The 11905-nt window shown below is 40.4% G+C and overlaps 2 protein-coding genes across 2 annotated transcripts in view; one reads left to right on the plus strand and one right to left on the minus strand.

The window, feature by feature from the left end:
* The window catches only part of zdhhc9 (zDHHC palmitoyltransferase 9), a 29087-nt gene extending 24629 nt beyond the window's left edge, over nt 1–4458 (minus strand). The window contains exon 1 of the mRNA XM_023959015.2: nt 3736–4458. Within this exon, the coding sequence (XP_023814783.1) occupies nt 3736–3899 (164 nt within the window). The 5' untranslated portion in view covers nt 3900–4458. The remainder of the gene's footprint in view (nt 1–3735) is intronic.
* A 1729-nt stretch (nt 4459–6187) lies between these two features.
* Nucleotides 6188–11046, plus strand: tyw2 (tRNA wybutosine-synthesizing protein 2). Its single transcript, XM_004073094.4, has 7 exons — nt 6188–6530; nt 6680–6836; nt 6925–7120; nt 7204–7354; nt 7445–7554; nt 8114–8271; nt 10357–11046. Exons 1-7 carry the CDS (start codon nt 6478–6480, stop codon nt 10720–10722), a joined length of 1191 nt encoding a protein of 396 aa, XP_004073142.1. The 5' UTR covers nt 6188–6477; the 3' UTR covers nt 10723–11046.
* Nucleotides 11047–11905: the final 859 nt, after the last annotated feature.

Genomic DNA, 11905 nt, shown 5'->3' on the forward strand with positions numbered 1-11905 from the left:
TTTTCTGATGATGGATGACACATTTAGAAAACGTTCATCTTAAAATTGCATTTCCGAGTATTTCTTCAAAGTGTTGCAAATCAGAAGCAGATGTTTGAAAAAAGAGCTTATTTGTTACGTGTCAAATACACTGGGTGGGCTTTCAAAATGGATGGAAAGATGATCGGAGTGGGACTGTAACACAAATCCACTGTCCTGAGTCAATATTTACTGAGAAAACCCAAACTAAAATGCACAAGTAGGGGGAAAAAAACCTGTACTCTTGGCAGACTTCTTTATTTGAATCAAAGCTGGAGTAAGCAGCCCGGCGCAGCTCATTTCACACACTTGTTAATGATCAATTATTCCAATGCATTTCATTATCCAGGTGCTCATGATTTAATGCCCCTGATTAACTGATCTTCACCAACCACCTCCACAAAAGCGAGTGGTATCTGCTTTGGGCCGTTTAACCCATTCAGGTGTATCTAAAACTGTCCACAGGGAGGCCATTTTGCTCTGATCATGCAGAAACAGCTGCCATTCGAGTCTTTTGTCACAAGTTTTTATAAACAGGAAGCTTTTAAAAACCTCCTCCCCAACTACAAGGTGACTAAGCAAGTTTAGCAGCTTAGCAAAAATACAAAAAAACCTATTAAACCGCATTGCATAAAACAGTTTTAATGTTTTCTCTTGTTTACATCCAGTAGATTTCTGTGTTTTTATGTAAACAAGGTTAAAGGATTCACTAAGGGCGCATACTTTCTCCTGAAACTGCAGACCAAACAACATAACCACACTTTCTGTCTGTTTATAGATGTCCTCTCCATCTGTTCTATGCATTCTCTATGTTTCTATGTATTGAGAAAACGTTGGGTCCAATCCAAAAACAGTGAGCTAATTAGAAGATGGCCAGAACAAAGGAGAGTACTTCCTGTTGTGGTTCAATCCAAACCACATTAAACCTGATCTATATACAGACGGAACATCTCCAAAAATCCTTCATGTTGGAGGAGATATAGAAGTGATCCAAACTAAAACTGAAAGCTACTGCGTGTTATAGTATCCTACATCTTTAAACATCACAATATGTGCTTCCTGAAAAGGTTTACATGCGACAGTGGCAGTGTCGTGGTTAGCACGGTCATCTCACAGCAGTCACAGAAGACTGATCTGGTTTCAAAACCCTGGCCGTTTGAAGTTTACATGTTCTTCTGGTATACTGGTGGGTTTTCTGCAGGCATTCTTGCTTCCAACAATCCAAAAACATGTTATACAGGTTCTTGGGTAACTGTAAGGTTGCTTTGCAAATGGGTGGGGAATGACAATGTGTGCAACATCTTAATCTGGTTAGGTTATAAATGGCGGGATTATTGGAATACAGTATTCCCGCCTCCACTTCCGGTTATCCATCTGTTTATACGCTCTCCAGCTAGCTTACAGCCCCTCACAAACCCCAAGCAAATATTCTCAGTATAACAGAAATGGCGAGCAGTACAGGAGCAATCCAGTCGTACAATTTTGAGCCAGATCCCAGCCCAGACAGGGAAAACACAGACAAACAAATCTTCATTTTAATCCTGACAAAAATGCCACAAAAACATCTTTAAAAAGAACAAAAAATCATTTTCCAATGGAGTGCGCCTTTAAATGGGAGGCTGGGATGGGGCTGTGTTGCCTGACAAAGACAGGGACAAAAAAAAAACATACACACACACAAAAAGGCAACCATTCCTGCTAATTCTCTGACTTTTCCAAGTTAATACAAGCATGTTCACCCGATCGAAGTCTCCATCATCCCTCAGGATAAGGCAGAAAAATGATGTAGTCACACTTTAAAAATAAAAGAAGTTTAAAATGTCCTTTTTTTAGCTAACAAGTCAGGATTTGACCTCCAGCTGGTTTGGCTAGACATGCAGTTGAACAGTTTAGGAGCACAGAGCTGCAGCTTTTTTGCAGGAGTCCAAACTCTGACAAAGATTTCAGACCTATTTACAATGCAATGGTGAGCGTGACAATCATCCCAATGCAGCCTAACAGTCCTATCTTAACTTTAATAACCCTCCGCCTACACACCATAATTAGGTTCCACTGTTTTATGAACATGGTGGCAAACGACTCTCGAGCCATTACCACGAAGCTTTTTCAGAGCTCTTGATGCTCAGCATGAACATTATCGTCTCTCTCTCATTTCCAGTCGGACAACAGCTCCTTCTGTCCGACCTCTAAGGAAAGCAAGAGGCCATTAACATGCAGGACAAATAAATGAGTTGGTCCAGCCCTGTTTTAAGAGCATCTCCCTCGCTGTAATGCTCACAATGTCTTGATGTACACATGAGCAAAATCAAGACAGGAAGCCGTTTCCCGTTTGTGCCAAAGTACAGGACCTGCAGAACTGCACCCAGGAAAAGTACATGAAGAGCAAAAGTAGTATACATTGATCAGTACTTTGCAGTTTAGTGATATAAACCATGGGTTCCCATAATGCATCTGGGCAGGTGGGAAGTGTTAGCTGGAATAATGAGCCAGCCACAACTGCTGATGCAACAAAAAAAGCAGATTTTCAATCTCACAAGTCAGAACGCCCAGATTATTAAATATTGAACCACTCGGTATAGTCATCAGTTATGAGGCATCTTTTACTTTCACAGGGGTGATGTAAAAAAAAAAAGAAGGATCCAAGTTGGCGTGAAGCAAAAATCTTAGTAAATGGTGGCCAAGTAAGAATTTAAGTGAATAAAAAAAAGAAAGGGGTTCAAAAAAGCCTTTCAAAATAAAGTTACTTAAACCACTTTAAATTCCGCATTATGATTTGTTTGAAAAATATCAAGACTTTAACCCAAGTTTCCCAAAAAAAAGTTCTAACACTTGTTCATCCACATGTAAAAGTACTTTTTTTGTTATGAAGATCAGGATTAGGATACTTTTTAGGATAAAAGGGATGTTAGGAAAACCAAATCTTGACCACTTCTGCTGACTGAACAACAACAAAAACTATTTCTGTAATGTTCAATAAATTAGTAGATCCCATAGCAACGTTTTTAAATAACAAGTTACCGAAATCTTGAAGGTTCTCTGAAAGTGACCAGCAACAGGGAGGAGACTGCGGATCGAATTTCTATTGATTAATCGATTGGTTGAGTTCCTGTCAGCCACAGCTATAGCAGACTGGGTTCATGAAGGGGAGCAAAGCTGGATATAGGCATGGCTAAGGAGGGGCAATGCCCCCCCAAGTGTAATGACTTGCCTCCCCCCCCCAAACGTGATGGCGCGCAAAAATCCAAAATTAACGAATAAAATCAAAATGACCAAAAACAAATAAAGAAATAGTTCAGCAAACAAAAGTACAACACGATGTAAAAATGAGAGACAAAAACTGTAAGGATGGACAGACGAACAAATAGACAGAGAGAAAAATAACAATCAATGCAGCCTTAACAGGACACAAACTAGTGACCTGCTTGTGCCTGTCCCAAGCCCGGTAAATGCAGAGGGTAATGTCAGGAGGACGTTCAACATAACCTATAAGACATATCCAATAGGTCAAAGGAGAACAAATGGATAGATGAGCGGAAATGATCACAGCATGGTTTTATAGAAATTTTAGGGGCTTGGAGGGATAGTACACCCCAAACTCAGTATACCAGGACACCCCCCCCCCCCCCCCCCCCCTGTATTCTACCTGCACCCCATGATGGGGCTGGCTAAATCCGGGTCAGGGGTGGGAGCTTTGTGTCTTAAAAGCAAAATACTCACTCGAAAGCAAAGAAGAGGGAGCAGGTCCCCATGATGAGGAACATGGTCAGATAGAAGACCCCCTTTTGGCGGGCCATCATCACGCGCCCGTCGCAGCAGAAGGTGTTCTTCCCCGGGAGCCTCTCCCATTTTCGCACCTTTCTGGTTATCATCACCGCCGACATGGTTCCTGCTGATTCTTGGAGTTTGATTGCTCTAATTGTTCCTCTAACCAGTCACGACAAACAGAGTGATAAACAGCACTTGCGCGCAATCAGACGAGTGGAAATCATTTTTGGAGGTTTAAAGTGTCGCAGTCTCATCATCGGGGCTCTCTAATCCACTCCCCCCGCGTCCGCGCAGCCGCGAGCCCAGCAGCTTTTAATCCACTCACGGTCCGGTCGGAGCCGCAGGTTGTTAGAAATCCAGCCGAACCACTGCGACAGATGTTTCCCGGCGAGATGATCCCGCCGCGGCTCCTCCCGCAGCGGCGCGCACGGCGGCGGACCTTGACCGCCTGACATTCATGTCAGCTGGAGCGCGTCCACGGACTGAGGCTGCAGCAGCTGATCAATCAGGAAATAAAGATGAAGACCTCTGGATTTGCAGCTACGATCCGCGTGTGTGGCTGGGCAGTCTGCTGCTTTTTCCCCCTTCTCCTGCAGATGCCAGCTCTGTTTTAGTCAATGGAAGCAGGAAACACGCCTAGATTGAAATGTCTCATCTTAAAGGGGCAGGACAGGTGGAGGAGCACCGACGAACAAAGGAGGACACGTTCAACACCTCTCAGGAGCAGCTTGTTATGAACATGTGTTCTAAAAAATGAAGGGCAAACATATATGAAACCAAATTAAATGGATTTATAAGGTTTGATGGTCAACACACTTCCATTGTTCTTTTCATTCCCATCTCTGTTCCCTTTTTGCGCATGAACTGAACTGCCTATGTAGGCAATAAATACTATTGTATTGTATTTGTTTGTTTTTAAAGAAAAATTGGAGATATTGTCTTATAAATTGGCTTTAATCAGACAATGGGGGGACTTGTTTTGTTGTGCAACCTATTCATGTCATTTCTAACATGTAAATTAAAGAGAAACCACAAAAGCATGCCAAAACACTTCATTAGATTCATTTGTCTTTTTCGTTTAAGTTTTTTATATATGACCCAAAAATATACTTTACTTCACAGAATTGGGCTTCAATTTATAAATTAAAGAACGACATCATTAAGTTGGAGTTTAATCCATTTTCACTGTGTCTCTTTAAACAGTGGTTGTGGTCATTAGTATATTCATAATTTTAATACTGTACTTTTTTGTGTGTTTGTTTTACTTTTTTGTATAGAGTTAGCTGTAAGAATGAAAACTATAACATGTTTTAAAGCATGATGTGTATGTTTCACAAAGACTTTGTTGCATCAATCTATTATATTGACAACACAGAAAGTGACAAATATACTCTTCTGTAAATGAAAGCCATGAGAGAATGTGTTGTAGTCAGGACCATTCATGTTTCTTTGTTTTCAGTTATTATTACTATAATTATTATTATGTTTTAGTACAAAATTTCAGTAGCACAGTATACCTTGTAACACACAAACATGTCAAAACATTTTCCTCAAACAACTCAAAGAATAAAACTGTATAACATAGTCTTATGACAAAATATTCATCCTAACATAAAACAATGGAATGGAATAAATAAAATAAAATAAAAAATACAGTTAAAATGGGGTTTGCTGAATAGAAGTGGGGGAGCCCGGGGCTGTTTGTGGCAATATCTTTTCTAGACACACTACATGATTCTGTGGTACAACTTTTATATCAACCTGTCTTTAGTCTTTATTCAGCATGCAGACAAAAAAATCCTGAGGTGAGTGCACAATTTTTAATTTTCATGGGTCAAAGTAAATGTTCATGTTTGTGTTGTTTTTGTGTTGAGCCCTTGTGGGTTGTTGGTAAATCAAGCTTTCATTTCATATAATTAATGCTGAAAGAATTTTTAAATATGAGCAATGCATGGAGAAGTAAAAATGGTTACAACCAACCCCGGTCTCCATAATACTTTTAAACACTTTATGGTCTAATTGTTTTCATTGACTTCTGATATTTTTTTCTACAGAGGCCAAATATATTTTCAAATCTGTTTAATCGGGGGACTTCTCCTGACCAGGTCACTTCATGTCTTCTACAGATGTATGTTTTGTTAAGTTTTGTTAATTTTTATTTTTTTTATTTCCTGTCTATCACGTGACAATTTGACGAGTCTATTTTGTAATTCATCGTCATATTTAATATGCTGGGTTAATTTAAGGGAATTTTCAAACTGAGTCTTTCTAATTTGTTCATTTATTTATACAATTTTTTTGAGTCATCGATCTAAATGAATTCTTAAGTTGCTGTCACCCACTTCTGTAACTCTCTGCCTCCTTCTAGTGGTGGATTCAAGTACATTCACAAAGACGAAAAATAATGATCGTAACAATAATTTGAGAATTCGGCTGGGCTAGAAATGTAATATTTATGTGTGTGCTATTTTCTATATATTTGTATACTATTATATACAACTGGCAACACACAATATGCTTTTTATTTGTCTGCAGTAATGCCAATAGAACAATTGGTCCGTTCATCATAATGATCCGACTAGAAACAAGAGTTAAAGCAACTGCTGTATAACTAGGATTAGCCCTTGTCTGTCTATTGTGTTTTATTTTTACTTTTTATGTTTCTATACGGTTGTTGGCTTCGTTTGCCGTTAAATGGACGGGGTTCCTTGTCTTCGTGTGCCGAGTTGTCACGCACAGGAGTTGAAGTAATCATAAAGCTTTATAATTTGTTAGTTAGCACTTAGCACATGAGTATCTATCTGCAGTCAGAAATTTTAAGCATACATTTTTGTCTTCGATTTTATATCTGTTTGAGACTTATTTTAACCCACGTGCCATTGTATTTATCTTAAAGGAGCAGTCTACAGTCCAGAGGATTTCTTGATCGGAACTTGTGCATAGTAAAAGACGTGGATGGGACGGTCCTGTTACCCATTTTACAGTCCAGCCTGGTGCACCTTGACGTCCAGTCCCCTGCAAACTCGAGTATCGGCGAAATAGTCTGGAGAAAGGTAGGACAAGCTGAATAAAGAGCGTTGAATGCAATGCCTGCCGTGTTGCAGTCATTGCATGAATCCTGCTCTCCTGGTTTCACTGCAGGGTCCTGTGCAGCCAAAGAAAGCCAGAGGGAGGACGGGAGGGAAGCTGGAGAAAATCCTGGAGGAGCTTCTGGAGTCCCATGGTGAAGTGTTGACGGAGGAGCTGAGGAGGGACCTTCCTCGGAGCTTCCAGCGGCATGGAGACCTTATCCTTCTAGGGGACAGTTGCTTTACATTACCAGTGTGGAAGAAGATGGGTACAGCTGTCACACTCCCATTTATCTAAGCTCTGTTTTCTTTGACATTTCTACATAAAGGTTTTTGCTTTTTGCTGATTCAGAGGATCAGTTGTGGAGTGCAGTGAGCAGCACACTGGGGGTGAAGCGACTGGCAAAGATGGGCAGAATATCCCAAACTGGATTCAGATCACCTGCTGTGACAATGCTGTTAGGGGAGCACAGCTGGGTCACCCATGTGGACAATGGAATCAGGTGAGTTCGGGTAAAATTTCGCACATGCTGTCTGAATCTCTGATTTAGAGGTGATTCTAATAAACCTGCACTCTCTCACTTTGGTTTCAGGTATGACTTCGATGTCACCAAGTGCATGTTCTCAGCAGGAAACATAACGGAGAAGCTCAGAGTAGCAGCTCTGGACTGCACAGGAGAGACTGTTGTGGACTTGTATGCAGGTCAGGAAGCCACATTTTGCATTTTAAACTTTCATTCTCCTCTCATGCTGATAAACGTGTCGTAAAAGATCACTTTTGTCAAATTATTTCTACAAGTGTGTTTTATTTCTACCAATTTTAAAAGTATTCTGTTCAGCTTTGGTGCTGGGGAAATACATTGTTTGATCACACAAAACAAGCAGAATGTAGCTGCATAGAAATCATTTAAGCCATATTCTCTTGCTCATTGGCTTTTTTTCAATTATAGGTTAAAATATACTCATTTAAAAACATTTATAGATGTTGTAGCTAATATTATTTAAAGGATTTCCAAACAATTTAGAAAACCTGAGACTCTAGAGCAGTGTTTCCCTAACACTCTCTTGGGTGTTTTCCATGTTGCCCTGCTTAAGCACACGTAACTCAGCTCATTATCAAGCTCTGCAAAAGCTTGACAACGGCAGTCATCAAAGGCAGATGTGCCGGTACAGGGTAGGATTAAAAAAAAATGCAGGACAGTGTTCCCAGAGGACCAGAGTTGGGAAACTGCTCTAAAGTGTCCCATTGGATCTCGTTTTAGGCATCGGTTACTTCACTCTTCCGTATCTTGTTCATGCGAAGGCCAGTCACGTTCACGCCTGTGAGTGGAACCCCCATGCCGTGGAAGCTTTACAGAAAAACCTCCAGGCAAACGGAGTGTCTGAACGTTGCACCATTCATCAAGGAGACAATCGCCAAGTAAAGTGACTTTTACTTCCCATTTTTCCTCATTTGTTGTAGGTTTTAGATGTGCTGGCCATCAGCTGACAAGGTTGTGTAAAGCATTAATTGTTCTCTCCTACACGATGGTGTAGCGGTTAGCAGTCTCACCTCACAGCAAGAAGGCCTTGGATTTCTGTGTGGAGTTTGCATGTTCTCCCCCTGCATGCCCGTGCATACAGTCCCCGTGGGTTTTATCCGGGGACTCCGGCTTCCTCCCGTCGTCCAAAAACACACGCTTCATAGTTTAATTGGTCACTCTAAATTGTTCCTATGTGAATGTATGAGTGTGTGGCCCTGCGACAGACAGACGACCAACAGTAGCTGGGATAGGCTCCAGCAACCCTGTAACCCCAAAAGGGATTCAGAAGATGAATGCGCTCTCCTTTTGGTTGAGGAATAGTTCAAGGCTCAGTCCTGATTCTGGAAATCTACCACTGGCTTGGGTGATTTCAGGTTGTCATTGATTGAAAACACATGAAACCAGATAATGGGCAGCAACTAGAAGAGGAAAAACTAAACAACTAGTTTTTAAAATCTGTGTAGTAGATGTTGAGAACCAGGATACCGTATAGATAAATCTAGCTTCAATTAAGTAAACAACACAAATAGAAAAAAATAACACTAACATTGAATTTCAAAATGTATTGAAGTGGCATTTATAACAGAGGAAAAAGGTTCCCCAAACCAAAAGAAATCAAAATGTTGATACCTTTGCTATTTGACTCTGTAATTGAAAAGAAAGAAGAAGAAGAAAAAACATTTTTGGCACTGAAAAGAGTACATAAATGTTAAAGACCCACTCAGATGAAAATTGTTGTTTATTTGGGGTGTTTTTAATATCTTCTTGTGAAATTTTTGATTTTCTTGTAAGAAAATCAGGATTAAATTTGCATTTTTTAGTATTAGTATATTTAAATTGCTGTGAATTAGGGGCAGACAACAAACACTATTTGAAAAAGATTGTAGGTGTGACGTAGAAACTGCCATCGATGGACCACAAACTTCCCGCTCCACTCCATTCTGATGTATCCAATAGCAGACAAATAGATCCGTCTTTGTTTTCCTCATCCGAGCTGGAATCTGACTCAAAACTGTACGTCTGGACAGCTCCAATATTTCTCGCCATTTTAGTTTCAGCTGTAATGTTAGCTTGGGGTTAAAAGAGGGTGTAAGCTAGGAAGAGTATTTAACAGCCTTTGAGTTTCTAATGAAATCCTGCTGCTCTGCAGAAACTATGTCCCAGAAAACAACCGATTTATTTTTCTTATGGCTAAAAACGGCATAACCTTAATTAAAAGACCCCTGGAAGAGGGGTACCAACAATTTTGTCCACCGCTGTAATTCACAGGCTCACCTGTCTGCCTTTGATGCATTTATACTTCTCAACTTTGGGAAGAAAGATTCAGTTGTTGCCTCTGTTTATAGGTTGAAACTACAAAAAAAATAGTGGGATTGAGTTATCCTCTGTTGTCCCAGAAAGGAGGATTTGATGTTTCCTCTGCTAAAAAAAACCTGATGATGGAAGGACGCGGTTACTTCAGAGAGACTTTTCTCAAAACGGCCAGACTTTATATTTTTCTGCTTCTATTTTAGACCTGGAGTTATTGAAAATGTTAATTCATTAGGTCCCAAACCTGTTTTATCTTAGATTGTCTAAAAAAAAAAAAAGACAGTGAAAAAGAAATTCTTGGAATTTTGAAATTACTCTTTGCTCAAAAGTCAGAACTCTGAGATTAAAATGGGAAGTGTCTTTGAAAAAATATAAAAAATATATATATGACTTTCAAAATAATGTTTAAAAAAGAAACAATGGGAGAGAAAAATCTGGGTTTTTTGGGGAAAAAACTCAAAGTTAGAAAGTAAAGTTAGAATTATCCTCTGAAGAATGGGTAAGGTTTGACCAAAAGTTCAAACTCTTATCTTGAAATTAGAAATCTTAAAATTGAAGCCAGAATTTCGAAAGAATGAAAAACAGGATTCCTCATTGTCTGTTATGTCCTGCTTTGCTTCACCATGTTGTGTTCGTGGCTCATGGAAAACGTTGTCCTCCTCTGTGCCCAGCTTCAGTTGAGGGATGTTGCTGACCGGGTCAACCTGGGTCTGATCCCGAGCTCGGAGGAAGCCTGGCCCGTCGCCTGCAGGCTGCTGAAGAAAAAGACCGGCGGCATCTTACACATCCACCACAACGTCACCTCGCCGTCACAGACCGCTGCTGCAGATGAAGCCGTACAGAGGGTTTCTGGGAAGAAAGCTGACAAAGAGGCGTGGCAGGCCTGGGCTAATCATGCAGCAAACCGCATTGCTTCTCTCTTAAGGGACCTCACCAGTGCAGCATGGCTGACAAACATCCAGCACATAGAACACGTGAAGTCGTATGCGCCTCATGTTCATCACATCGTGTTGGACTTGGAGTGCAGGCCATCATGAGCTGTGCAGTTAAAACTACAAAATAAAGTTTTGGAGGGGGCGAATCACAGCACAAGCTGGGCAGGTTGGGAATGCAGCCACATAAAACTGTATTTATTCAGGGCAGGTTGACTGAGCACAAACATGCTCACGCTGTTCTGTCCACATCAGTCCAGGTCAGCCTCCCGTGTTCAACCAGTGAGCATACCGACATGTCTGCGGCAAACAGGAATGTCCCAACTCTTACTGTTCTTCACCCGCAGGATGTAACCGGTTCAGCTACAAATCGAATTCCTGCAGGAAAAAACTTGATAGGAAAAATGTAAATAAAAGAAAAGTATGGCAGTCGTCTGTGTGGTGTAAATGACTTGAGCATGAGGTAGTAGTCCACAGATCTTTGTTTGACTTCTGACTCACACCCTGATGACACATTACAGAGAAAACCTGAATAGTAAGGAGGAGAAGCCGGATGTTGATGCTCGCATGGTGAACGGTTTCATTATGGTGGATATAATATGGCTCACATGATGGGGTTTTTCTCAGCCATCTGGCCTGCACTTGCTTGAGAGGGTTTGAAAGACTGTCAGCCAAATAAGGGAAAACAATCTGGAAGAATGAGGTTCATGTGTCCAGTCAAGTTTAATGCCAAGGAGTAATTAAGCATTTCTTGCAAGCTGTGATAGTCCAACATGTTCCCTTTTCTCTTGATTTGTATCCACTGTGTGTGTTTGTACTGCTTCTGTAAAGACTCATATGTGTTTTAATCAGAACATTTATGTAGTTTTACCTGCAAAGTCTAGATTCAGTTAAAGTATCAAACACGTGGTTTCCCTTGTTTATGATCAAACAACCACAATACTAAGCTATCCTATAGAACCTATATTAATGATAACCGATCAATAATATTTATATATGCTGACACTCACATAGGAATCAAGCCAGTTATTAAACGATTATTGGGCCTTTTTCTACATTACTGCTTCACTTTTGCTGTGTTGTATCCTTTTTGAATTACTAATGTGTGCTTTTATGTGTACTTTGTAGGTTATGTTTAGGGTCATCTGGATTTTAACACCCAAATGTTTTTTAACTTGTTAAAAAAAAACTTAAAATCCCACTCCGATAATCCTTTGATCTAAATTCAAAGCGTTCCCAGTGTTTTTAATTAGGGTGATCCCGTTTTTTGCCTAAATCACAAGTTCTG

This window comes from Oryzias latipes, chromosome 10, assembly GCF_053564925.1.
Source record: "Oryzias latipes strain Hd-rR chromosome 10, Olatipes_Hd-rR_3.1".
In the NCBI taxonomy this organism is placed as follows: Eukaryota; Metazoa; Chordata; class Actinopteri; order Beloniformes; family Adrianichthyidae; genus Oryzias; species Oryzias latipes.

Bases quoted from the DNA above. Each gene is read 5' to 3' on its own strand.
- tyw2 (XM_004073094.4), top strand. From the start codon at position 6,478: ATGGACGGGGTTCCTTGTCTTCGTGTGCCGAGTTGTCACGCACAGGAG. The intron at 7,355-7,444 runs GTGAGTTCGGGT...CTTTGGTTTCAG, and splicing joins CATGTGGACAATGGAATCAG to GTATGACTTCGATGTCACCA. The intron at 8,272-10,356 runs GTAAAGTGACTT...CTCTGTGCCCAG, and splicing joins ATCAAGGAGACAATCGCCAA to CTTCAGTTGAGGGATGTTGC.